The sequence below is a fragment of the Anoplopoma fimbria genome, chromosome 11, assembly GCF_027596085.1.
Source record: "Anoplopoma fimbria isolate UVic2021 breed Golden Eagle Sablefish chromosome 11, Afim_UVic_2022, whole genome shotgun sequence".
Lineage (NCBI taxonomy): Eukaryota > Metazoa > Chordata > Actinopteri > Perciformes > Anoplopomatidae > Anoplopoma > Anoplopoma fimbria.
In genome coordinates, this window is record NC_072459.1 from 22,309,693 (window position 1) to 22,334,227 (window position 24,535).

The following is a 24,535-nucleotide window of genomic DNA, read 5'->3' on the forward strand; positions in this document are numbered from 1 at the left end:
TGGATAAAAGCGTCTGCTAAATGACTGTAATGTAATGTAATCTATACATCCCCCATTTAAAAACGGATACATCATACATTTGTTTAATAATACATTTTCGACTTTACTCTTTATTTTTTATTTATTTTTTCAGAATATTTCAACTTTATTCTCAAAATCCTAGATTACACCCTCCCCCCCTTGATCTTGACCTTGATTGACCCCTGAGAAACACTCATCCGGGTCTCATAAACCCCTGGCTACGCCCCTGAATGTATTGGTTCGCCTTCGGGGTGCGTCTCTCCACCCCAATGCCTCCCAGAAAGGGTTAAACATAGTAAATCCATCTCCACAGATGCTCCACCCCCCCAATTGTTGGGTCTGTTTGCCTCAGAAATCACACCACTCCGGGTCCTCCTCCTCGCAGGGCCCCACACTCGGCCCCACCCACCGCTGGACCACATTGAAATGGGTCTGATGTTGTTGTCAAACAGTACAGTGCTCCAAGCATCCCTCCACTGATCCTTCCAGCGGGAGCATCTCTGAAGACAGGCAACGACGAAAGCCTTTACTCCACCGGTGCAATAAAAGCAGCCAAATCAGTGACAGTGTTCCAGTAACTCCCAGTCAGAACCATTAAAGAGCGCCAGTGTAGACGCGTCTCCCAGTGCGGCTGAACATGGGACAGCCTTGTCACTCACCAATGTTGATGTTTCTCCTCTGCTCCGTTGTTCAGACAAGTAAGTCCACCTCTCCTCCGTTTTTAACTTATTTAAAACTGTATTTTTTTATTTTTTACTTGGCATCCATCTGAAACACATGTAAAACTATTCTTCAGCTTTATGTTTTTTGAAAGAGGTTTTTATAATACAACATTATAATTAGATAATAAAATAACATTATAATTATTATTCTGAGCTGGTATTTAATCCCTATGGGTTTAAATTGCCCCACTCCTATGACAGCACCGGCTGCAAGGTGATGGGGGAGGGAGGGTGGAATTGTTCCCAGAATCTAGGTCAAATCTATCCGAATGTCTCACCCATTGTCGGCCCCGTATTTTCGCATAATTTAATATTCCATATCCATTTACATTACATTACAGTCATGCTTTTTCCAAAACTTAGCAATCAGTGTATTCAACATAGGTATTCAAGAGAACTTTCACCAGAAGTCATAAGTGCATCTCCTTTCTTAAACAAGCATCTAAAGCATAAACCAGAGCAAAAGTATAGTGCAGAGGCAAATTATCCAATAATTGCAACAGACTAATACAGTATAATAAGTTACAAACTATACATTAACCAAATACAAATTCAATAAGTGCAGCAACTGATACAAATCAGTGAGTGCAAACTAACATTCATAAGTCAAGCCTTCAGGAGCATTACATTACATTACATTACATTACAGTCATTTAGCAGACGCTTTTATCCAAAGCGACTTACAGGAAGTGTATTCAACATAGGTATTCAAGAGAACTACTAGTCACCAGAAGTCATAATGCTTTTTTAAAATAGCAATCAGTTGCATATTTCATTTTTTTTCTCCTGTCATCCTTGCTGGTTTTTGAATGGAGCTGCATGTTTTTTTGTGTGTGCTTTTTATTCAGTGGCGCTCAACCTCACAGCAGGTTCTGCAGCCAATGAGGTTCGAGCAGTGTGAATAATGTCTGTGTGTGGAGATGTCAAGTGGGGGTTTCTGAAAAGCTGCTTCTTGGAAGTCGAAAAATGCCTCATGGGAATAGTTTTCTTTTCTTTTCTTAACAGCATTATTCTTCCCACATGATGCAATATCCAGCCTCATTTGCAGGAAGCTCTCTCTCTCCCATCGGGTTTAACCTGAAACGACCTATATCGTTGAAATGAATGGGAAGCCCTCCAACTCCATCCTCCAATGCAAACATTGTCTCCAGCCAGCATTCCTCAACTTTTGGTTGCACACATTGATGTCAGACCTGTTTCCAATGTGTGTCGTTTCTTGGAAAACGGTGAGACATGTTGGAACTGGTAGGTTGTCACCCAATCCGCATCAACACACCAGTCATCTGTGTGCAGCGCTGAAACCTGTCCTGTCCCCCATGTCGGGAAATGTTTGGCCTCCCACACATTTTTGGACAGAGGGACTTTATTTGAGGAAAAAATTCAAGAAATATTTAGTATGAGCACTTTCCTGTAGCTCTTTCTGCCCATCACCTCATGGCCAATCAATAAAACACGCAAACACACTGGGCGTATTTGTCGTTTCCCCCAGCATGGATTTGTACTCAATCAATAGCTCTGCCATTTGGTCGAGGTTGTCTCTCAAGGACGGACCTCCACTGTGCTCATTGAGTAAATAACCAGCGTGAACTTGGATTTGGGTGACATGTCATCGGTTTCAGCATATGGGAGACGATCTATAAAGTAACAAGCTCCACCATTCAGGGAAAAAGAGCTTAGAGTTGAATCATTAGAGAGTTTTCTATTGTTTTACCCACAAGGATATCCCAGTGATAAGACCAGGTTTGTCAACATGAAGCCGAAGACTATCTTTATGGCACGCCCTTTCACATAGAGCCATAAAGATATGATTGGCTTAACAGCCAGTAGTAGATTTACTACACAGCCGCTATAGTATGTTCACAGAAGAAGAAGTAAAGCCTCTCCTTGTTTAAATGAAGTGTCAACTATGACTGATTGCACCAGGTGTTTGACTTCACCGGGAAGCTCTTATGATTTACTATTCCATCAGCCATTCATGGCGATGGATGATTTATGATTTATCTTTTACTCCATCCATTCTTACGAGGCATTAACTTATGAAAGCGTAAGTACTTACACATGAATACTTAATTTGAATTTTAAAAAAAGAAAATCCTCCACCCACTGTATGATGGTTGCTAAATGCCCAGCTGCTACTTATGTGTTCTGCTGGTGGTAAACAACTCCCTCTGCCCCATTTCAGAAACAGGTGGCCATCCGGGAGTTGGGAGCCCCCCCTGGGGGCCACAGGGGAGGAATGGGCCCTAGTACCTTTTCATGAAGTGCTGTCTCTCTGATGTACAGTCTAATTGCTCCTTCTGGTTCAGTGGCTTCATCTGGTCCATAAAAGATGGGGGGTTGGGAGGGCGACTCTGTGTCTTCAGCGTTCAAACTCACTCCAACGGAGGTGTTTTCGAACCAGCACGCTGGGAAATTAGATTTTTATTTTGTATTATGGACTCCCCGTATCAGCAGCTCCTGATAAAGGCTGATAAATGCAGGCTTCTGTACAGAGAGTGTCCCTGTTTGACTCGCGGTTTAAACATTCATCAGCCTTAGTTAAACAAGTACCAACAGGCACGTGTGGGTTTGGTCATGTGTGTGTCATGCCAGACTATATAACTCCTAGCGTCTTTGTCCTCTGGCAGCACACTTATCACCACCTTTGATGACGCTGAATACATGGACTCTCCCGTATGCTGTGATGAAACCCAACCAGGGGATGCCACTGTCAATGTCCCCCAAGTTACATCACCACTCATTAACTTTTTTTAGATTACCTGTGATGCGTGACAGGAGGCGATGTTGTATCTGCTCTTAAAAAGAAATAAGACTGTGTGTGCTGACCACAGAAATAGGAACGCTGAATAACTTAGGGTTATTAAGTTAGGGTTATGATGAAGCTTACTGACTTTGGTGGTGATCCTCTGACCTTTCCGCCAGCGGCAGCATGAGGCTCACATTTATGCTTTTGATGGACATTTTTGGGACAATTTTGAAAACATTGCCATTGAATTTAGTCCAGAAATTCATACTAAATTAGGATAAAATGTCAGAATTTTGGGGTTTCGTAATGTCAAGGTAAAATGTGTGATACTTTGATTTATGACCAAATACCTGATCGTGTCCAGATGTTATACCTAGAATTGCGGAGACTTACAAAAACTACGGCGAGACTCACTCCCAGACAACCTATGCTAACCTCGACCATCTCGTGAGAATTTCGCAAATCGAGCGTCGCCAACTAGACAATGACCCAAATACCTGCAAAACTGACAGTGACAATCCCATCAGCCTCAGATTTACTTTGTGTTCAGTCTTATAAACAGTGTATAGTTTAGTGCTAAATAGCGAATGTTAGCATGCTAACATGCTTAACCAAAATGGTAAACATTATACCTGCTAATCATCAGCATGTTCACATTTTCATTGTGCGAGCATGGCTGTAGATTCATAGTCTTGTTTGATTACGTTCTGAAGAAGTGTGATTTAATTTGCAGCCATGTCTGTGTTTAGGTCTTCCTGTATTGGCCCCTGATAGATGATAACTAAAACAATGGCCCCTTTTAGCTAAGCTGTGTGTTTATATCTGTCTGTTGTAGACGCATGGGCAACATGTGGATCCAAGCAGTTCCAGTGTGGGAACGGGAAATGCATCACGGTCAGATGGGTGTGCGATGGCACGGACGATTGCGGAGACGGCACTGATGAACTTCCTGGTACCTGCAGTGAGTATCACGACGGGAGCATAGAACTGTGATTGCTTTGCGTACCTGTCCATCCCTCAGTGTGACGAATGCATAGTCCTCAGTTAACATTTTCTGTGTTTGTCACTTCCAGTGGCCAAAACGTGTAGGCCGACAGAGTTCAGCTGCGGGGACCGCCTGAACCAGTGCATACCGAGCACCTGGCGCTGTGATGGAAAAGCTGACTGTGAGAACGGAGCTGATGAAGAGAGCTGTGGTAAGCCGAGTTCTTTCTGCTTCCTTAATCATATGTGATTTACCTTCTTCTATTGCGCTCTACAATCCACAGCTTCCCTCCATCATTTCCTTCCCCTTCATTCCTAACCTGCTCTAAAGTGATTTCCCGCACCCTGTCATGTCCTCTTTTTCAGCGCCGAAGAGGTGCACAAGCGGAGAGTTCCGCTGCGGGAATGGCCAGTGTGTGTCGACTTCCTTTGTGTGCGACGACGAGGCGGACTGCGACGACCGCAGCGACGAGGCCTCCTGCCCGCCCATCACCTGCAGTGGTAAGTCCTTCCAGTGCAACAACTCCATCTGCCTACCCCGCCTGTGGGCCTGCGACGGCGATGCTGACTGCTCCGACGGCTCAGATGAGTGGCCCCAGAACTGCGGCACGACGGCGCCCGACTCTGCTCCTGCACACCAGTGCTCATCCCTGGAGTTCCGCTGCTCTAATGGGGAGTGCATCCACAGCAGCTGGAAGTGCGATGGGGGAGCCGACTGCGTCGATCGATCGGACGAAGCAGACTGTGGTAAGAGTGCGGATTCTTCTCCTCCTCTTGACTGGCGGTTTTCTCGAGTCATTGCCTCTTGTGCTCAAATGCCAACTTTTTTACTCCCCAGCACGTTCCACCTGCCGTCCCGATGAGTTTGAATGCGGCGATGGCACCTGCATCCACGGCAGCCACCAGTGCAACCATCAGTACGACTGCAGGGACATGAGTGACGAAATGGGCTGCGTCAATGGTACCAATCTCCTTCATCACCCTTCTGATCCCAGCTCCCAGCAGTGAAACGCAAAACATCTTGTCTGTGTTGTTTGTATAACGGAATCTTTTATTCCACAGCGACCCATTGTGATGGACCAAGCAGGTTCAAGTGCCGCAGTGGGGAATGCATAAGCATGGAGAAGGTGTGTGACATGAAGCGTGATTGCAGGGATTGGTCAGATGAGCCTCTTAGGGATTGTGGTGAGTACAAAGGCCTCTCATCCATAACTGGTTAATTGCTACTTTTATGTATTTAATGAGGGTGTCTGCAGCATCAGAAAAGAACGATGTATTCTTCTTCTCCCCTGCAGGCTCCAACGAGTGCCAGTACAACAACGGCGGCTGCTCTCATATTTGCAATGACCTGAAGATCGGCTTCGAGTGCCTGTGTCCCGCTGGGTATCACCTGGTTGAGAATAAGCGCTGTGAAGGTAACGCCTTGCCAGACAAATGGGGAATAGTCACTTAGAATGATTTACTGTATGTTCACTCTCTCATTTGAGACACTTGGGTTAGATTGACAAAGAATGTTGCAATCCGGTTACTCTGACGCAACCTTTTCAATGTCACCGTCTGTGCTGCCAAATCGAGAGAGATCCCGTAATTCTTAGGAACACAATGACTCAGCATCCTGTTTTGTTACACTCTCATGTGTGTGTTGTTTTTCATAATTATTTTAATAATTATTTCCTCCTTGAGTCCAGATATTGACGAGTGTGCCAACCCAGACACCTGCAGCCAGATCTGCATCAACCAGATCGGCAGTTACAAATGCCAGTGCGAGGACGGTTACCAAGTCGACCCAGCAACCAAAGCCTGCAAGGCCATCGGTAAATATCAGCTCTCAGGGTTCTTTCACCAGTGTTTGTTGCATGAATATTTACTAGTTAGATGTTGTAAGATGGTGAATAGCCTTACGTTCATGAAGATTATCAATTGAACCCTAGTGTAAATTAGTCTCCACTGTAGCAGACTTAAATGTATTAAACTGTAGCTATTGTGCATCATTTTGGTTGACATTGGCGAGCCAGCGTTGCTAGGAGACAAACTCTCAGCTTCCATGCTGCTTTACTAAATGGAGTACATCTCAGATCTGTATAGCCTGCAAAACAGTGATACAAAACAGTTTCCCCTGCTAGTGTAAGCCATCAGCTGTCAGAAGTTGAAGACATCTGTCCATTTACAACATTAAAATAAATAGATCTTTAATTTTCAGATTTTTACCAAATAAGTCAAAAAGTCAAAACAAAGGATAAAGATGATTTCCTAAAAAAAAAAAAAATCCCATAAAATCACTGCTAAAAAAAATCACCTGTCCACTCTGATTTTGTAGGTACAATAGCTTACCTTTTCTTCACCAACCGCCATGAAGTCAGAAAGATGACTTTGGACAAAAGTGAGTACACCAGAGTAATACCCCGTCTAAAGAACGTTGTGGCTCTCGACATGAACATGGTCGCCAAGGAGATCTACTGGTCGGACATCTCCCAGAAGAAGATCTACAGGTGAGCGAGAATGACACCAGAATGAAAGTAGCCTTTCTGTTCCCTCTACTCCGGCTTGACGCCTGCTCTCCACTGTCAACCAGAGCTCCGGTGGACTCGGCCGAAGACCCCGCTCATCACAGCGTGGTGATCGGCAGTGACATTGATGCTCCTGAAGGCATCGCTTTTGACTGGATCCACGGTAACCTGTACTGGACTGACAGCATTCGCGGCACCGTCTCCGTGGTAACTTCTGAGGGTGGGCGCCGCAAGACTCTCTTCCACCAGAACCTATCTAAACCTCGCGCTATTGTGGTTGACCCCCACAGCAAGTAAGTCTAATAGCACTAATAAGAGTGTAGTAATGCGTAAATCCTTCCGAGACTGTCTTTTTTTCCATCTTGTGTACAGACAAAATGTATGTATTTATTGCTGTATTTCGACTTAGAACGTTTCATTTGCAACATATCTATGTCCTCCCAGCTTTATTTACTGGACTGACTGGGGGAATCCTGCTAAGATTGAGAAGGCGGGTCTTAATGGAGGAGACCGCACCGCTCTGGTCACTGACAACATTGTGTGGCCTAATGGAATTACAATTGGTAAACATTGGTTGCAAGTTGTTTTTTTTATATATTCACATGGATGCCAGTAGTCTGACCTGTTGAACCCCCTTTGCCTTCTTCCTCCCCCAGACCTGTTGAACCAGCGGCTCTACTGGGTGGACTCTAAGCTGCACACCCTCTCTAGTATCGACACACAGGGCGGTGGTCGACGCACCATCATCATTGATGAACACAAGCTGGCTCACCCGCTGAGCCTCACTGTGTTTGAGGTAGACTTTTAACCACCCATAAAATCAGTTACACTTAATCCTGGAGCCAATTATTACTCACCACTGCTACTACATCCCCATAGCCTCTTAAATGCTCAAGCTTTGTTCTTCTTTTATTTCTTTATAGGAGAGAGTGTTCTGGACAGACGTCAGTAACAGTGCCATCTTCAGTGCAAACAGGCTGACGGGTGATGACATCACACCAGTGGCAGAGCACCTATCATCTCCGGAAGACATTATTCTCTACCATAACCTCAAACAACCCACTGGTAAGAGACACCACTGCCACCCACTGTTCAGAAATGTGTTCAAATATCAGATCATTATTTAACTTTTAATTAATTTTTGCTGAACATTGTCATTTGCTGCCAATGCGTCAAGGGGGTTCCTCCCTGACCACAGCTGCACAACATCAGTGTCTAACACCTGCAGTAATATTTATTATTCATTCACTGGAATTATTAATTAGATTGCTTTATAATTTATTTTGTTAAGTATCACTTAATGGAAAGTCAGAAACACCAGAACACACCCAAGTATTGCATGCTTAGGCCCATAACCCACAAGTTCCTGACCTCCAGGCCTCAGAGCATTTGCTGTATACTAGGAAACAACATTGTTGAATAATTATTACATTATTATCATTATAATATATTATAATAAATTATATAGGCTATATTTGAAGTGCTTTGGTTGGGAACCTGTGCTCTAATCCTATTTAATTACACTGCTTTGGGTTGTAGTGGCAGTTTTGTGATATAGGCTTATTCTTGCTGCTAGTTTGATGAGAAAAAGATCGATACCACTCTCATGTGTGCATGGAAATAGGTAGCTAGCTAGCTAGAGCGAGCAGTCGCTGAGTTTAGGTTAGCACAACAACTCAAAACAGCTAGTTTTCCTCTGTATCAAGCAAAGTATTGAGATTTATAGATACTGGTAGGCGAGTATTACCATTGAACAGACCCAGGCTAGGTGTTGACCCCTTTTCCAGTCTTTGTGCTTAACTTAGTTAACTGTCCACTGGCTGATTAGCTAAATGTATTAGCTTACATTTAGCGTGCAGACATGATAGTGATATCAAACTCCTCATCTGAGTCTAATCTAAGCAGAGTGAATAAGCGTATTTTCCAAAATGTCTAACTATTGATTTAGTTTGAAAACGTCTGATAATGGCTTTAAAACATGTAAAGGGCTTAAATTAAACTTTTCCGTTGCAGGGAGGGACTGGTGCCAGGTATCCAGCTGTGAATTCTTGTGCCTGGCAGCTCCTCAAGTGGGCAGACATCCCCCCAAATACACCTGTGTCTGTCCAGATAACATGATGTTGGCCAGGGATATGAGGACATGTGTACCTGGTATGTAATGACATATATTGAGAAGAAAATGACAAAATGCTAATTTCTAATTTAAATTAAACATTTTAATTAGTTCAAGCGCTCCTATTTCTGACTCTCATTCCTCCTCCTCTGTTTTTGTTCACCAGCTGTGCCAACACCTACAGCTCCTGTGCAGCCTCAAGTGCCAGAGACCGACCCCCCTCCTCAGCCACCACAGCCATCCAGCACCACATCTAAGCCCCAGGTCCACACCACACCTAAGCCCCAGGTCCACACCACACCTAAGCCCCAGGTCCACACCACACCTAAGCCCCAGGTCCGCACCACACCAAAGCACCAGGTCCGCACCACCACAGCGCCCATCATAATCACCAGCACCGCGGCCAGGCCAGTACCACGCAGCACCAAGCCTACTGTGAGGACCACCACACCTGAACCAAGGACCCCGCCAACCCAGCCGGCGAACCCTAAAATACCCAAGACCACCACAGGGGCTCCAGTCACCTCTCCAGGCAAGTACTATAATGTTTTTTTTTTTTTACATATTTCAGATAATTCAGGTTAAATTGTGTAGACGGTTTACACTCCTGTTGACCATTTTACAGAGTTTGTTATGTTTGAGTGCATTGTCCTCTGAAATACAATGTGTATATTGCAGGTCAGCTCTGTGTATCATTAACTCCTCTTATGGTGTTTACCTCTCCCTCAGATTTCAGTCATGGGTTTGCTGCAGCTATACCCAACGCCGCCTCCCCCGCCCCGATGGCTTTGTATATTGCATTACCTCTGGGTGAGTTGCTTTTGGCAGCTGCTGCAAAGGCGGCTCCTTCACAGCAAATACAAACAGCGTCAAGCATCATGTCTCACCTCTCTCCCTTTATCTGCCTCATGTAGCGATCGTTTGCCTGGTGGCTGTTGGTGGTGTGCTGCTGTGGAGGAACTACAGGCTGAAAAACACCAACACCATTCACTTTGACAACCCAGTGTATCAGAAAACCACCGAGGACCAAGTGCACATTTGGAGGAGCCACAGCCCCGATGGTTACTCCTACCCAAAAGTGAGTGTAGTCTCACAGTCTACAGTTCAGCCTGTTTGAATTTAGTACATTTTGTTGTAATCGGCACACACAGGCTACAACATTATTTTGGGTCTGACATCCTTCTTATTTGCTGTCCTATCAGAGACAAGTTGTGAGCTTGGATGAAGAAGCAGACAATCCAGCCTTCATGGAAAACTGAAAAATGTCGAAGTGGAAAGAAGAGCCTCAACGATAAGCTACCTTGGATGTCCTTATTGTATTTTTTTTACCTCACACAGCACAAACATATGGAAGTCAAAGCCAGTATCAGAACCACTATATCCTCACAGACAGCAAGCGCTCTACAGTGGACAAAAACAGGGTGAAACATTATTTTCAGGTCGCACATTTTTTCTCCTTAAGTTGACAATCCTGACCAAATCATACCAAATCAGCAGATGATGGATTCCTGAATCTAATTTTTTACCCGTTCTCTGATGATACAGCTGTCTTGTTTTTTCCTGCATCAGTTTAATTGAGCTCATTAAATACAACTTATAATTGGGAATTCCCTCTAATATGTGTAAGGTAGAATTCTCACATGATTTTTTTTCCATGGAACATTTTTAAAGCTTATTTTCTTTTGGGCCACTCTCATGTCTGTATGTATAAATATTAAGGTGCCACAAACAGACGGTTAGCTTAACTTAGCTCAAAGAAAGGAGAGTTGGATCAATCTTCTTATCCAACTCTCGACAAGAAAGCAAATAAGAGTATTTTCCAAAAAGTTTTACAACTCCTTCAATTATGAAACTTGAGCTAGGAGGCGATTAAACTTAACATTAAGACTTGTTTTTTATACTCTACTTTTTCTGTACGGAACAACAAATGAAAACAAATGTGTACCGTATTTAGAGCGCTTTAGAGGTGCTGGAAGCTGTTTCCACTGTTTCCAGTCTTTATGCTAAGCTAAGATAAGCTAAGGTCTACACCCTATGGCTCCAGCTGCATATGCATACTTAACGCACATACATGAGAGTGGACTCAATCTTCTCATCGAACTATCTGCCAAGAAGGCAAAAATATTTTCTCAAATTTCTCTTTGTACCTTGGAAACAAGAAAATCAGAACCTGACTTTTATCCCAAGACAAAACCCCAACACTGAAGCGCTTTCAAAGTTGAGCCTACAGTAGGTGAACGTAGGCTTGTACTAATGGGACATCTGTGTGCCAGTTTAACCAGTGTGACATTGATAAATCTCAATAATTTTGAGTTTAACACCAGTCTTTGCCTCAGTAGTGGAGCGACAACATCACCCAAAGTGACCTAAAGACAATGCTTCTTTGTTAACCACAAAGAATGCACACTGTGTCAGTGCCTTGATTTTTACTGTGCTCTGTGATAGCCTTCATATCTCACATACCAACATATGGTCACAACACAACGTTCCTCAGCAGCTGTCTTTTGTTTCAGAGTTCCTCCGAACACTTTTTCAGCTCCATTCTCTTGATTTGTGATCGTCTGTCTGAGCACTGGAGAGCCATCTTTAAATTTCCAACCCCTAGGGGGGCCAGTGCATTCCACGAACGCTGAAAGGCTTTGATGCAACCACGTGTGAACAGTGGGGCCATGTCTAATGTTCTGTGGGGTGGCACATGTACATTAACATCCTCCCTCAGGACCACAACGTGAACTTGCCTCCAGCATTCCTGACAAAACAAAGCCATGTGCTCTATCATGGTTTTAAAAACACAGTTCTCACCAGCTTTATGAGCCCGTTTATTTTATCGCTGACAAATGTGTGCCTTTTAAATGAAATATTATGTTCACATGTACATGTTGGTGCTATTGAACTCAGTGGATATGTATAAAAGCATCAACTGTTTACAGTGCATTAATCAAGGGAAGTGTGTGAATGTTACATTTAGGTGAGGTTACAACCGGAAAAGACGTTATTGTGTTGTGGATTAATGACTGTTGTGAGGCTTTCAGGTAGATATCTTTCATAAGTGAAGCTGTATATAATGTCATTTTACAGTCACCGACTAACAGTGCAGATAAAGTGTGTAAATATAATGTTCATAAATGTAAATATTTGTTCTTAACTGTTTTTTTGGGGGTAATAATGTCAGCGTTTTAGACTCTGTTGTAAACTTTAAACATTCTCTGTACATAAATAAATGCTTCTATTTATTATAGAAACACTACTGTCTGGGTTCAGTTTTTGAGTACTCATTCCTGAATTTACTTTAATGCACAACTTGTTAACAGTTGAATAAGCTAGTTACTAAACTAAATGCTCTTGTGTTGAACATTTAGTTTCAACACAAGAACAATGTGTTGAAACTAACAATGTTAGTTGTTAGTAACCTCTTCTCCCATAAAGTTACCAATAAAATATGTCCACATTTAGATTACTCTGGTCAAGCATTTTAGGCTACCTTGATGGGCACAAGCTGGATGTTTCAACAATTTATTATTTACTTTTAGCTAACTATTTAAACTTTATTTAAATTACTTTATGCTAACTATTTCGACTGTTTATCAATTCCTTTTTGGCTAACTATTTTGACTTTAACTTGACTGTTTATTAATAACTTCAGCTAACTATTGTTTTGTTTATCAGCTAACTATTGTGACTGTTTATCAATAACTTTCAGCTAACTATTGTGACTGTTTATCAATTACTTTAAATTAACTATTGTGACTGTTTATCAACTACTTTAAGCAAATATTGTGACTAGTTATCAACTACTTTTAGCTAACTATTTCAACCATTCATCCATGACTTTTAGAAAACTTTGCTTTTCTACTTATGGTGAATTTACTAAAGAGCAGCATCACACTGAATTCTAGTCCTATTTGACTGTGTATTCTCTCCTAAACACATATATGGATATATATTTTTAATCAATTGAAAAAAAAATTGTTGTGTTGGTTGAATTAGCTGAGCTTTTCACATACCCTGGCACCTGGAGCGGTACCTTCTGGGATTCAAATACCCCTTGTTGGGAATGACTGCCTTTAACATTTTAAAAGTTTAAAGTGTAAAAAAAAATTGGTCTTTATTTGCACTTATTTTTTACTATTCATTTCAATTTAGCAGATCTCATCTAAAGTGAAAACTGAAGGAAGCATGGTTGTGATTTATTCCTCAATATTCAGAAATTATTTCCCAGAACTATTTGGATATTATTTTCAGTTTTTTCCCTTTATTACTAGATGGTGCAAAGCCATACTTTCCCTCTCTGGTTTCTTTATCATGTGTGACTGAAATCCTGCTTAATGTATGTGGCAGATAAGAGGTTTTGAATAATACGGCAGCATGTTCCTTCCAACAGCTTTGGTATGTAAACATGGCAGAAAACGTGAAGTGAGGGTCTGTGGGGTTTTTTTACTCTCTCCCACTCTTTTTTAAGGGGGGCTGGATGTGTTTCGTAATTCTTCCATGGAAAGAGGAGACCTCCTTCCTAGAAAGTCATGCCTTCACTGTAAAAGCCAAAATTACAGTTTCCTAGAAATCTTCCAACATCTGAGACCACAGAAAGGACAAGTAACAACACTGTGAGTGTTAGAAAGTCTCTATTTTTTATATATATTGGCACAAACAAATGTTAAAATATTTCAACCTATCTGGAAAGTATTTTACAAAGATGTGTTTTTTTTATAAGCCAACAGAGTAGTATAGCTTAGTTGACATTTCCATGAACAGATTGTAATGTGTTTAAATACCATCCTGCGGCCGTAGTTTAAAAAAGCAATGTTTTATTTCTCACTGAAATCCATGTTCTCTAGTAGCTTTAAGAGTAAGCCACAACAACAGCTATCTGAGAAGAGAGGGACAACAAACTGATTTGTGACTCTGTAGATCTGTGGTCAAACCCACCAACAGGCATGCCACGTGCATAGTTCAAGGCTGAGGAAGAGTGTAAGCGTTAAGCTGATAGCAAAAGTCAGGTAAAACATGCAGTCACACACACATGTGGCTAAACATGCAGATAAGAAAACAAGCAGTTCATACCGACTCTCAGAAAACTCTCTGGGGAAAATACTGATTATTAAAACAGCTTTGTCCATGACACCATCAATCAGCGTGAGCCTTTTTTATGACTCTGCAGTGATTCAACACTCTTTGTCGAAGCAGTTACCGAGACTCATGCGGTACAATTTGTTCTTGACTTTGGAACATATCTGTTTCATCTGAATCCCTTGACATCATTAATCATTGATTTAAACACAAAGGTCGTGCAATGGTCGGATCTTTCCAGTTACTTTCACAGATTAATGGAATAAACTACTGCTGAAGTCATGGAGTGTTTTCTTCTCATGCCGTGTTATTCATCTCAGAAAGAAAGACTTAACTTCCAGTTTCCAGAATACAGTTCTTTCTGATTGCAGTATATTTACTTTTAAACATGTGACTACTTATTTTAATTTTGGTGTAGAATAAACATGATATGCTATATATATGCTTGTATAGATTATATTCCATTTTGAACAACCAAGTAAAGCAGGTTCCAATAACTTTCACCTGATGTTGAAGACATGTGATCCCTCAAAGTGTGAGGATACGACGTTACTGTTCACCTGATAAACAAAACCAATCAACGGACTGACACTGACCTTTGCTCAGACTGCGTTTGGTTGTTGGGAGGCCACCCCCGTTTGGGAGGCCCACACTACTCACCAGACAACATCTGTGCCAATAATAATATTTGATGAAAGCTGTTCATGGAGGAGTTCTTAGATTTTACTCTTTGAATCCACCTACTCTTATGAGAAGTTAATCAATTCCCCTCGTTAAATCCTCTACTTTTATCAAATTTCATAATGGTGGGATGTAATTTATGCATTTATTTTATAGGAAATTGAAAGAGTGAAATGGGGAAGGACATGCAAAAAAAAAATGGCAGAATCCTGCCAAAATGATGGAATTGAATGAGTTATTGTATTCTATCTAAATTATTATTTGTCTTCAATAGTCCCTATTTGTCTCAAATGAGCCATGTCGCATACAATGGTTTTGCCATTATTTTGAAAATATTTCATTTAATCCAAAAAATTCATGTTTGGATTCATGATTAGGCAAAGATATTAAACTTTTCTATCTACATCACTCTTTCTGTGCTTGATGAAAAAAAATCTGACATTTTGTCTCGCCAATATTCACACTAAGCCACCATGTAAAAGCATACAGCTTAACAGCTGCTAGCTTATCTGTTTGTGCATGTGTGTACACAACAGCTCCATCTGCATACATTTTCCATTATTTCGGTATAATGACTTACTCCTTCTTTATAAAGCCTAGATTTTATAGTTAGGTTCCTGCATCAACAGCTTTAATGAACTCCACCCCTGATAGATATATAGATGTTAAATTAAATTGTAAAGATAAGCTGGCTTTGTGGCGGAGTTACAATAAAGTGTTTCTGTGTTTGACATGTGTTTAAAGAAATGTTACAATAAATATGTGATGGACTACTGTGTCTTTAGACACACAATCATGTTTTGTACCTTACTGTTTCATCATATGCCACACACCAGAGCTGACAGTGGATGATCAATATTTAGTGCCCGAATCAGGTCAAAACTTTGTGTTTATCTGCCGACATGATTATGTATGAGTTGCATTCTGCTTCAGGGGGCGTTCTCGATGTCTTTGGTCGACACTGATGTTGTCACCAGCCACATATCTGAGTCAAGTCAGGTTTATTCTGGATCTTGTTCATCCCAGACTACTCTGACGGGACATGATGTGGTCCACAGCCTCGCCGCCCTCTTTTCTCCCACATTGAGTAAACATCCTCTCCAGTAAACTGGTGAAAAAAACAGTGTCCTGTCCACTCAGTGGTTACACAAGCTGACTCACTTTACTTATCAGTAATACTATTTACCTATGTGGTATATAAGACAAGCAAACACAGTATGGCATGTTGGCTGCTAATTGAACGAAAAGTAACTTTATTGACTTTAGTAAAATGTCCAGTTTGTGAGTATTTGTAATTTTTAGTGTGTATGTCAGTGAAAACTTTATGTTTTTGGAGATCACTTCATGCCTATTTCTGTGATAACAATAGATACTATTCTTTCGTTTGGAGGTCATTCAATAGACATTTTTAAATAAACAATATTATAATAAATACAATAAGAAATATTAATGAAACCAAAGACTAAATAATATATACAAATAGGCATTTTCATATAATAAGAAAAGATTAGATTTTTTTTTTACTGTTTCTAAGAGCAATAGTTAATTTCAATCAAATATAAAATGAAGAAAAGAAAGTAGCCAACATGTTGTGAATGATATAAATGTAATTATTTCCACATGAAATAAGAACATTAGGTGTTTTTTTTTAGATCTTAAAAAACTTATGGTAAACAACACGACCAAACTTTGGTCCTGGATGTCAGTGTTAGAGCGCCCCCTAGAGGACAAAGTGAGCTGTACACCGGAAACCACGTGGTTCAGCTTTCCACATGTGCGTCCAGCAGCTGCAATGACTTCCCTTTGCTAGCGTGTAGTTTTGATTCTAGCATAAAGCTATCTCCTTCATTAAAACCATGTCAGGCAGGTCGGAGTTGAAAATCAACTCCGGATTCGCGCAGAAATATGACAAATATCGGCAGAAAGAAGAGCTACAGAGACGTAAGTGTGGCTAACGATGGCTAATCGAAGCTAACAATTAGCATGGGGGAAGTGTGGCGTTAGCTAGCTTTAAGTTGTTTTCTAGCTAATGTATGTGTGTTCTGCAGTGAAGGACCGATACGGAGACCGAGAAGATGAGAGTGACTCGTCTGAGTCCAGCTCCGAAGACAGTGAAGTGGTCAGCATCCTTCTGCTTCTTCTCTTCCCAGTGATAGAGAACGGTGTCAAAGCAACGTGCCTTTATGTTAAACATGTTTGTTGTTGTTGTTGTTGTCTTTTAATTATCCTCACAGGAGCTGGACCCTGAAGCTGAGAGGGACTTTTACAGAACACTGTCACTGCTGAAGAAGAAAGACCCCAAGATCTATCAGACGGATGCGAAGTTCTACTCGGAAGGTAAATGTACTGATAGCATTGGTGTTGCCTTCACGGTCTCTCGGAAATTACATTACATTACATTACATTACATTACAGTCATTTAGCAGACGCTTTTATCCAAAGCGACTTACATGGAAGTGTTCATTCAACATATGGTATTCAAGAGAACTACTAGTCACCAGAAGTCATCATCCAGTGCATCTCCTTTCTTAAACAAGCATCTTAAGGAGCATAAACCAGAGCAAAGAACTACCTTGTATAGTGCAGAGGCAACATAGGTATTACTACTAGTCAAAACAATAATCTCCTTTCAACAGACTAATACGAATATAATAAGTGCTACAAACTACTACGAATAGGATAAGTGCAGTAAACGAATATAATAAGTGCTCAATAAGTGCAGCGAACTGATACGAATACAGTGAGTGCAACAACTAATATGAATACAATAAGTGCTACGAGGAAGGCTCAGGGTAGTACTTCTTGAAGAGGTGAGTTTAAAGATGGGCAGCGACTCTGCTGTCCTGACGTCAGTGGGGAGTTCATTCCACCACTGAGGGGCCAGGACAGAAAAAAGCTGTGACCGGGTGGATCGGCCGCAGGGACCTCTGAGCGACGGGGCAACCAATCGCCCCGAGGCAGCAGAGCGAAGTGGTCGGGCGGGGGTGTAGGGCTTGACCAAGGCCTGGAGATAGGAAATCTCTACCTTTTTATATGTAAACAAGGCATCTTCATCTTTCAGTGACATCCACCAGTGATGAGAAGCCTTCCACCTCAAAGAAAGCAGTAAAGCCCATGTATCTCAAGGACTATGAACGCAAAGTCATACTGGAGAAGGAGGGGTGAGTGTGATACTGATGTGTCATCATTTACTGTTTCACTGCAGACACAATTATCTTATTGTAAAGGTCCTTTTGTCAAGCAAGGATTTCTTTTTGACTGACTTTGTGCCCTAGCAACCATACAGCTACAGGGAAATGTAGTTTTGAAACTGTGATGCTTTGGGTTTGTCACAACCGATAATTTACCTCGTAGTATATTAATCATGGCCTGTCCAGTATGGAACAATATGTGCACGATTTGAATAAAATTGTATTCTGATGTCTAGAATGTCTTTTTTGTATTAAGATTTTTTTTTTTGTTTAATCCACTCGGCTGTCTTGTCAGTGTTTACTTTCAACATATTGCAAATGGCTTATTGGTATATATGATGAGATATCAGTATTGTTTTGCATGCGCCACATAGATTATTTTTCACGTGAAATATTTACATATACACATAAAGACGGTTATTGCTTTTTTTCCCACATTTTTTATCTTTTATTCTAATGATATAATAATCTCTGATCAGCAAATATGAGGATGATGACGACAGTGACGACGAGGAGGCCGCCAAGAGAATGGAGGTAAACCCTGTCACCAGATAATTAAGTTCGTGGAGATACCTATCGGTGACACATGTTTTATTAATCATCATTGTTGTCTTTCACAGAGAGCCGCCTCTCCGAGCTACATTCAGGAGCAGCGGGAGCTGAAAGCCAGGTACGACTCAAACAATCTGAAAGCTGTCTGGCTGTTTGACTCTATAACAGACTATTAACAGAAATTAAAACCTCTCCTCAGCTTCCGTAAGTTCATCCAGGACAGCGATGACGAAGATGCCGACGAGGCCAGCGAGGGAGCTGGACCGTCAGAGTTTCTCACCAGGAGGATCAAAACACAGGAGGAGAAGGTCAGAATCTGTTACTGCCCGTTGTGAAAAATGGAGACGAAAGCATCATAGGTCAGGATAAAACTTTTTCTGCTCCTGTATCCGTCTGTAGGATAAAGAGGAGGCGGACCACGTGGAGTGGCTGAAAGGTCAGGGGGACCTCGAGGGTCCTGAGGAGGTGAAGGACATGGTGAGTGGTGTGTTTTTGTGTGGTATATAGCGCAGAGAAAGTAAAACAGATCATTTTGGCTAAGAACCGAGGCTTTCTTAGTAATGAGACTGGTTTGTGTTTGCACAGAAATACTTAAGGGACTACTGGAACGACCCAGAGTTGGACGAGAAGGAGCGTTTCCTGAGAGACTATTTCCTCAACAAGGGCTACCTGGACGAGGACGACGGCCACGATGATGAACGGTACGTTGCCGCTTGCGTGTATGTGACCTTTGTTCCTCTAGTGATGTGAAGAAAACCTAATATTCAAACACTCCTGATGAATTAAGGATCCCCACGTACGAAGAGGTGCTCCAGGATGACGTTGAGGATTCGGAGGAGGAAGGGGAGGATTTCTTAGAGCGTCAGGAGGACTTTGAGAGAAGCTACAACTTCCGCTTCGAAGAGCCGGACGCTCAGAAGATCAAGACCTACCCCCGCAGCATCGCCACGTCTGTGCGCTCCAAAGACGACCGCAGGAAACTCAAAAGGGACGAAGTGAAAGAAAGGAAGGATAAGGTGAGAATCGCGTAAAAAAACAAAATCTAACCAAGCCCTTGATCCCTCCAGTATAAACCTTTTTTCCTCTCTCTGCTTTTAAGTATTAAACGCCTTAATTAATTAGCTAATACAAACCAACCTCTCTGCCTGCTTTTCCTCTGCTTCCTTTCTCCAACAACTATTTCAGGAGAAAGAGCAGAAGCGGGAGCAGCTGAAGCAGCTGAAGAACTTGAAGCGAAATGAGATCATGGAGAAGCTGAAGAGGCTCCAGGAGCTGACGGGCAACGAGCAGCTCGCCTTCAGTCAGACTGACCTGGAGGGAGAATTTGATCCGCAGCAACACGACCAGCTCATGCAGGTCAGTGTATAAACACACACACACACACACACACACACACACACACACACACACACACACACACACACACACACACACACACACACACACACACACAGTGTTTTTGCAGGACAGCCTCAATTTCTATTGAATTTTCTGTGCTCGCCCAATTGACCAATAGCTAAACCCCTAACAGTGATTGTCCAATCATAGCTCAGCAATCGTGACTGTCAATTTTTGGATTACCATGCATAATGAAGCGGTGTGTGTTCGGCTCTATTTAAAGAGTTTTGAGGTTGGTATCTTTTTGTTTTAGCCTTTTCAAAACTGAAACAAAGAGCAAAAGAATAAGTTATGGATTAAATAGTTTTTTGTCTGCTGTTACGTAAACTGCAAACCTCTCTTTGTTGGATTATTACAGTCCACCAACCTGGGGGCTGACTATTTGTATGGGACGTGTAGCGTTAGCACCATAACATGTACATAGCCACCAGAGAACTCCGAATTGTTCTTTTAAAACAAAAGCATTTTCAACTAACTCATGAAGCTAACATCAGCCTAATTGGCTGGCTACATACAGCCTATAAAACCGTTTTGAACTGAGTGTGTCCCCATTATCAGTGTTGACTGCTGTGTGAGAACAGACAGCTTGACAGGCATAGCAACAGTGACTAATGGGGGTGGGGCTTAGCAGATGCTCAAATGATAGAGTGAGCACTGTCAAACTGAAGTGAAACTTCATTTTTCACTTTATAAAACTTACAGATTCTCCATTAAATTGAGTTAAACAAACACTATTCAGTACCATCATGCTGCAGCTACTCTCAGTGGAAAAATGTAATCTAAAAGAGCTAAAGTCTTTAGGCAATTAATGTCTGAGTGAGGGCTGCCATTTTCCAGCTCACACAGGTGCATTGTGTTGAACTAATTAGTAACTAATTAGCCCTCTCAGGAAGGTGTGTGTGCTGGTTCCCTCACAATAAGAAGGTCTCGGGTTTGTCTCTTCACTTAGTTGGCAAAGAGTCTTGTGGATGCACCCTTCACCAGAGCAACGTTCTCATAGTTTTAGTTAGCTGATTCAACACAATTCTGTTTTCACAAGACGACCCAAACTCAACCCCAACTCAAACAGCTGTGCTGTGTTTGGCTTATTGGAATTCTTGTCAGGTAAGTCAGTGTGTAGCTACCTCTAAATTTAGACGTTCTAAGCCAAAGATGACAACCACAACTGTCTTTTACCAAGAAAAGCAAACCCAATTTGTCCTTTTTTCTAGTCACATTTAAATGTGTTTTAATTTTTTTATTTCTTTTGCAGAAATTCTTTGGAGATGAATACTACGGAGGAGAAGAGGAGGAAAAGCCTCAGTTTGATGAGGATGATGAACTTGAGGGTAGGCCTATGTTTTATTCATGTTGGCTGATGCAACAGTGTTGAAACCTGCATTAGTGCCTCCAAATAACCTCAAGATTCAAAGTTTCTTCTTGAACTGAAGGAGTCCTGCAGATAAGATTCATAGGATTTGACTCGTTATGCGGCAACAAAATGTTAAGTTCATTGTGTGTGTGCGTGTGTGTGTGTGTGTGTGTGTGTGCATCAGAACACTGGAACTGGGACACATGGACAGGAGAGGATCGAGAGGAGCACTGTGGTGAAGATGAAGACCAGTATGATGCCTCCGGGCCCCACTGCGAAGATGAGAACTTCATTGTGAGTAGACTCATTTTTTTATTATTTTTTTGGGTTGAAAAACTGTTTCACTAAAAGTCATCCTGTTAAAACAGATGGATGCGGACTACGACCCCAACCAGCAGACTGCCTCCAAGAAGAAGAAGAAACAAAAGGAGAGAAAGAAGCTGAAGAAAGAGGATTTACCACAAATGGGCAAAAAGAGAAAAAAGTCTCACTTCGCAGAAGTCGTTACCAAAAACAAGCCTGTGTTTGACCCACGTAGGTGTCTTTAAATTTCCGGCTAAAAAAATGTAACTATCCTGATTCTTCACAACATACAGGTATGTAACTGCAGGCTGTTTGTGTTTCAGAGGAGAAAAGTTTCGAGCAGTACTTGGACGAGTACTATAAGCTAGACTATGAGGACATCATAGACGACATCCCATGCAGGTTCCGCTACAGGCAGGTCCTGGCCAACGACTTCGGCCTGAGCACCGACGAGGTGAGAGCGCCGGCACTTCCAACTCCGAATAATTGACCGTTTGCTAAGTCCCGCCTCCCTTAGTTACTGTAGCAATGCCCGTCAAGTTTTCTGCTTTCACACGGCACATCAAATCATTTTAAGACAGATGTGGACAAAGGCAGCTTCTGATTTCTAATTGGCAACTGTACATTTTGCAGTTTCATTCTCTCAATTGTTGTTAATTAAATTAAGAAACCTTAGCTTAGTTGATGACACTCATTTCATTCTAACATAAATCTGTTTTGGCTGCTTGTACACTTGAATTCCTAAATGGTGTTTTTTAGTTTTAATGTTGATTTTGTGTAACGTTTGCTGGAGTGTAAACTTCCCCAGATCCACTAACGAGCAGGACGTTCGCTTAAACTCTGATCGCCTCCAGGATCGCTTAGAAAAAAATATACTATCTCTCTCCTTACAGCCTCAAAACATAACGCATCAACATGTATCCAAAGCTCTATGGTCCTTCTGCGTCTAGTTACTGCTGCTAGGCCATGATTGGGCAATTGCTTTTTTGGGGGCGGGCTCTAGAGAACGGTCAATCGTTATGTGATTAAAACCAAACGAGAACAATGGATGTAAGGTAAGCTGACTGGATGTTGGTTGGTAACGCTGCAGTGATGAGCCTTAAGGTGACTGATCTGGTATTGCGTCTCCCTTCGGGGAGAACTCTGACCAGGGAATGATCTCGACTTAATCTTCTCTCTGAGCAGGCCACACAGCGGCTACTGGGAAACCTGTAACACAGACAGAAACTCTAAGAAGTCTCTGCTTGTTTTACAAAAATGACCAGCTGGGTTTAAGAAAGACATGAGTTGTTTTGAACTAATTAAGTGTTCTGGTTCTTCCCTCAGATTTTAACCGCCAACGATAAGGAGCTGAACCAGTGGGCCTCTCTGAAGAAGACCTGCATGTTCAGGTACTGGCTCTGTCCTTCATGTTAAAGTGGTCGTTCTGATCTGTTGTCTCGGGTCATTTTCCGACACTCTGACCGTTTTTCTTTTGTCCTCTCAGGTCCGACAAGGAAGAGACAAGTGATTTGAAGAACTATATAATCAAGGCCCAGAATGAAAAGAGGAAGAAGGAGATCCTGAGCTCTATGTATTCTGAGTGAGTAAAACACAATGTACATGCCAATCGGCTGCTCCCCTCATGATAAATCCACCATTAATGGACCGATGTATAACATTTTTTTTATCTGAATTTAATCTACAGGGAAGATAAGGATCTGGCAGACGCAAAGACCAAGGTGGGGAAGAAGCGACGAGATCATCTGAAGGACGCAGAGAAGCAAAACGGAGCAGCAGAGGACGGTGACGCCACCTCCATCATGGACTCTACTGGAGAGACCCAAGCTCTAGGAGAGGCAGGGGACGAGTCAGAAGAGGAGGAGGAGTTTCTGATACCCAAGAAAAAGATGAAACTAGAAGAGGAGGCCCAGACAGCAGTTCCCGCTGTCGAGGCAGCAGATAAAGCTAATGAGGTGAAAATCAGGACTGAGAGGCCAAAATGGTCCAAGAAGCAGTCCGGTGGACGCCCGGCATCAGGAACCCAGGGTGTGAGGATAGGCGGCCGGGAGTTCAGTAAACAGAGACTGAAGGCCTATGGGCTGAACCCCAAGAGACTGTTCTTCAGACAGCTCGGCAGACAGAGACGAAAAGCACGTGAGAAGGAGGAGAAGCAGAAAAAAAAGCAGTGAGCCACTATCTCTGAGATATCTGTCGACAGTACAATCCGTAGACTTTTTATGGTCTTGGAATGAAAAAACATGAAAATTTTGCTCACGTTTTATTTGTATAACGACCGAATATTTACCTTTTTGATTAATACAAAAATTCAAAATGTTTAGATTGTCGCTCCAAATTTTTTATTTTTACCTATAGTTATTTATACTTTAGTTTAGTATAAAATAGATTATGGGATTGATACAATCAACCTATTTCTCTTGCTACATTCATGTTGTGTTTCGATTTCAAACTGTAATAAAGATACTGTTGAAATTTGACATGTTTCTATAGCTAGAGTAAAAATATGCTTACTGCTTATTAAGATGTCTATTTTCTTCCATCAAGTATTTCGAAATAAAACCTACATGAACAAAAACACTGGCTTATCGATTGTCCTTCCACAGCTGTTTAGAGCAAATGTGTGAATAAACTGTTCTACATGTATTGAACCAGGTGCGAACAGTACATAAATAAAATACGTTGACTAGATAGCAGTTGTTAGATCTGCTAATGAGCCTTCTCACTGTTTCATTAAACTTCTTTGCAAAAATGAATGACTTAATAAACGCAACACTTTGGAAGTTGTACCTGTGTGGTTGGATTACACAGAACATTTTAAGATTTGAGCGCTTCCTGGAAGTAATTTACAACAGTATAGGTTTTCTGTTCAACTATTTGTATCTTAATCTAGCTGCGTCAT

At 41.8% G+C, this 24,535-nt stretch overlaps 2 protein-coding genes and 1 non-coding gene across 3 annotated transcripts; all 3 read left to right on the forward strand.

Annotated features, from left to right (window-relative positions):
- The first annotated feature begins 422 nt into the window (after positions 1 to 422).
- On the forward strand, positions 423 to 12,331 carry ldlra (low density lipoprotein receptor a). Its single transcript, XM_054606832.1, has 18 exons — positions 423 to 719; positions 4,325 to 4,450; positions 4,563 to 4,685; positions 4,840 to 5,220; positions 5,312 to 5,434; positions 5,536 to 5,658; positions 5,769 to 5,888; positions 6,162 to 6,287; positions 6,791 to 6,962; positions 7,046 to 7,273; positions 7,425 to 7,543; positions 7,637 to 7,776; positions 7,904 to 8,045; positions 8,994 to 9,131; positions 9,260 to 9,625; positions 9,823 to 9,903; positions 10,008 to 10,171; positions 10,296 to 12,331. Exons 1-18 carry the CDS (start codon positions 659 to 661, stop codon positions 10,350 to 10,352), a joined length of 2,790 nt encoding a protein of 929 aa, XP_054462807.1. The 5' UTR covers positions 423 to 658; the 3' UTR covers positions 10,353 to 12,331.
- Positions 12,332 to 16,589: 4,258 nt separating this feature from the next.
- On the forward strand, positions 16,590 to 24,265 carry kri1 (KRI1 homolog). Its single transcript, XM_054607263.1, has 18 exons — positions 16,590 to 16,782; positions 16,890 to 16,960; positions 17,076 to 17,178; positions 17,903 to 18,002; positions 18,512 to 18,566; positions 18,653 to 18,702; positions 18,784 to 18,892; positions 18,984 to 19,061; positions 19,170 to 19,285; positions 19,372 to 19,600; positions 19,770 to 19,940; positions 21,235 to 21,310; positions 21,518 to 21,627; positions 21,702 to 21,867; positions 21,960 to 22,090; positions 22,963 to 23,027; positions 23,123 to 23,218; positions 23,324 to 24,265. Exons 1-18 carry the CDS (start codon positions 16,698 to 16,700, stop codon positions 23,805 to 23,807), a joined length of 2,295 nt encoding a protein of 764 aa, XP_054463238.1. The 5' UTR covers positions 16,590 to 16,697; the 3' UTR covers positions 23,808 to 24,265.
- LOC129099177 (Z30 small nucleolar RNA) lies at positions 22,721 to 22,821 on the forward strand. Its single transcript, XR_008531627.1, has one exon. It is a non-coding gene; the product is annotated as a Z30 small nucleolar RNA (small nucleolar RNA).
- Positions 24,266 to 24,535: the final 270 nt, after the last annotated feature.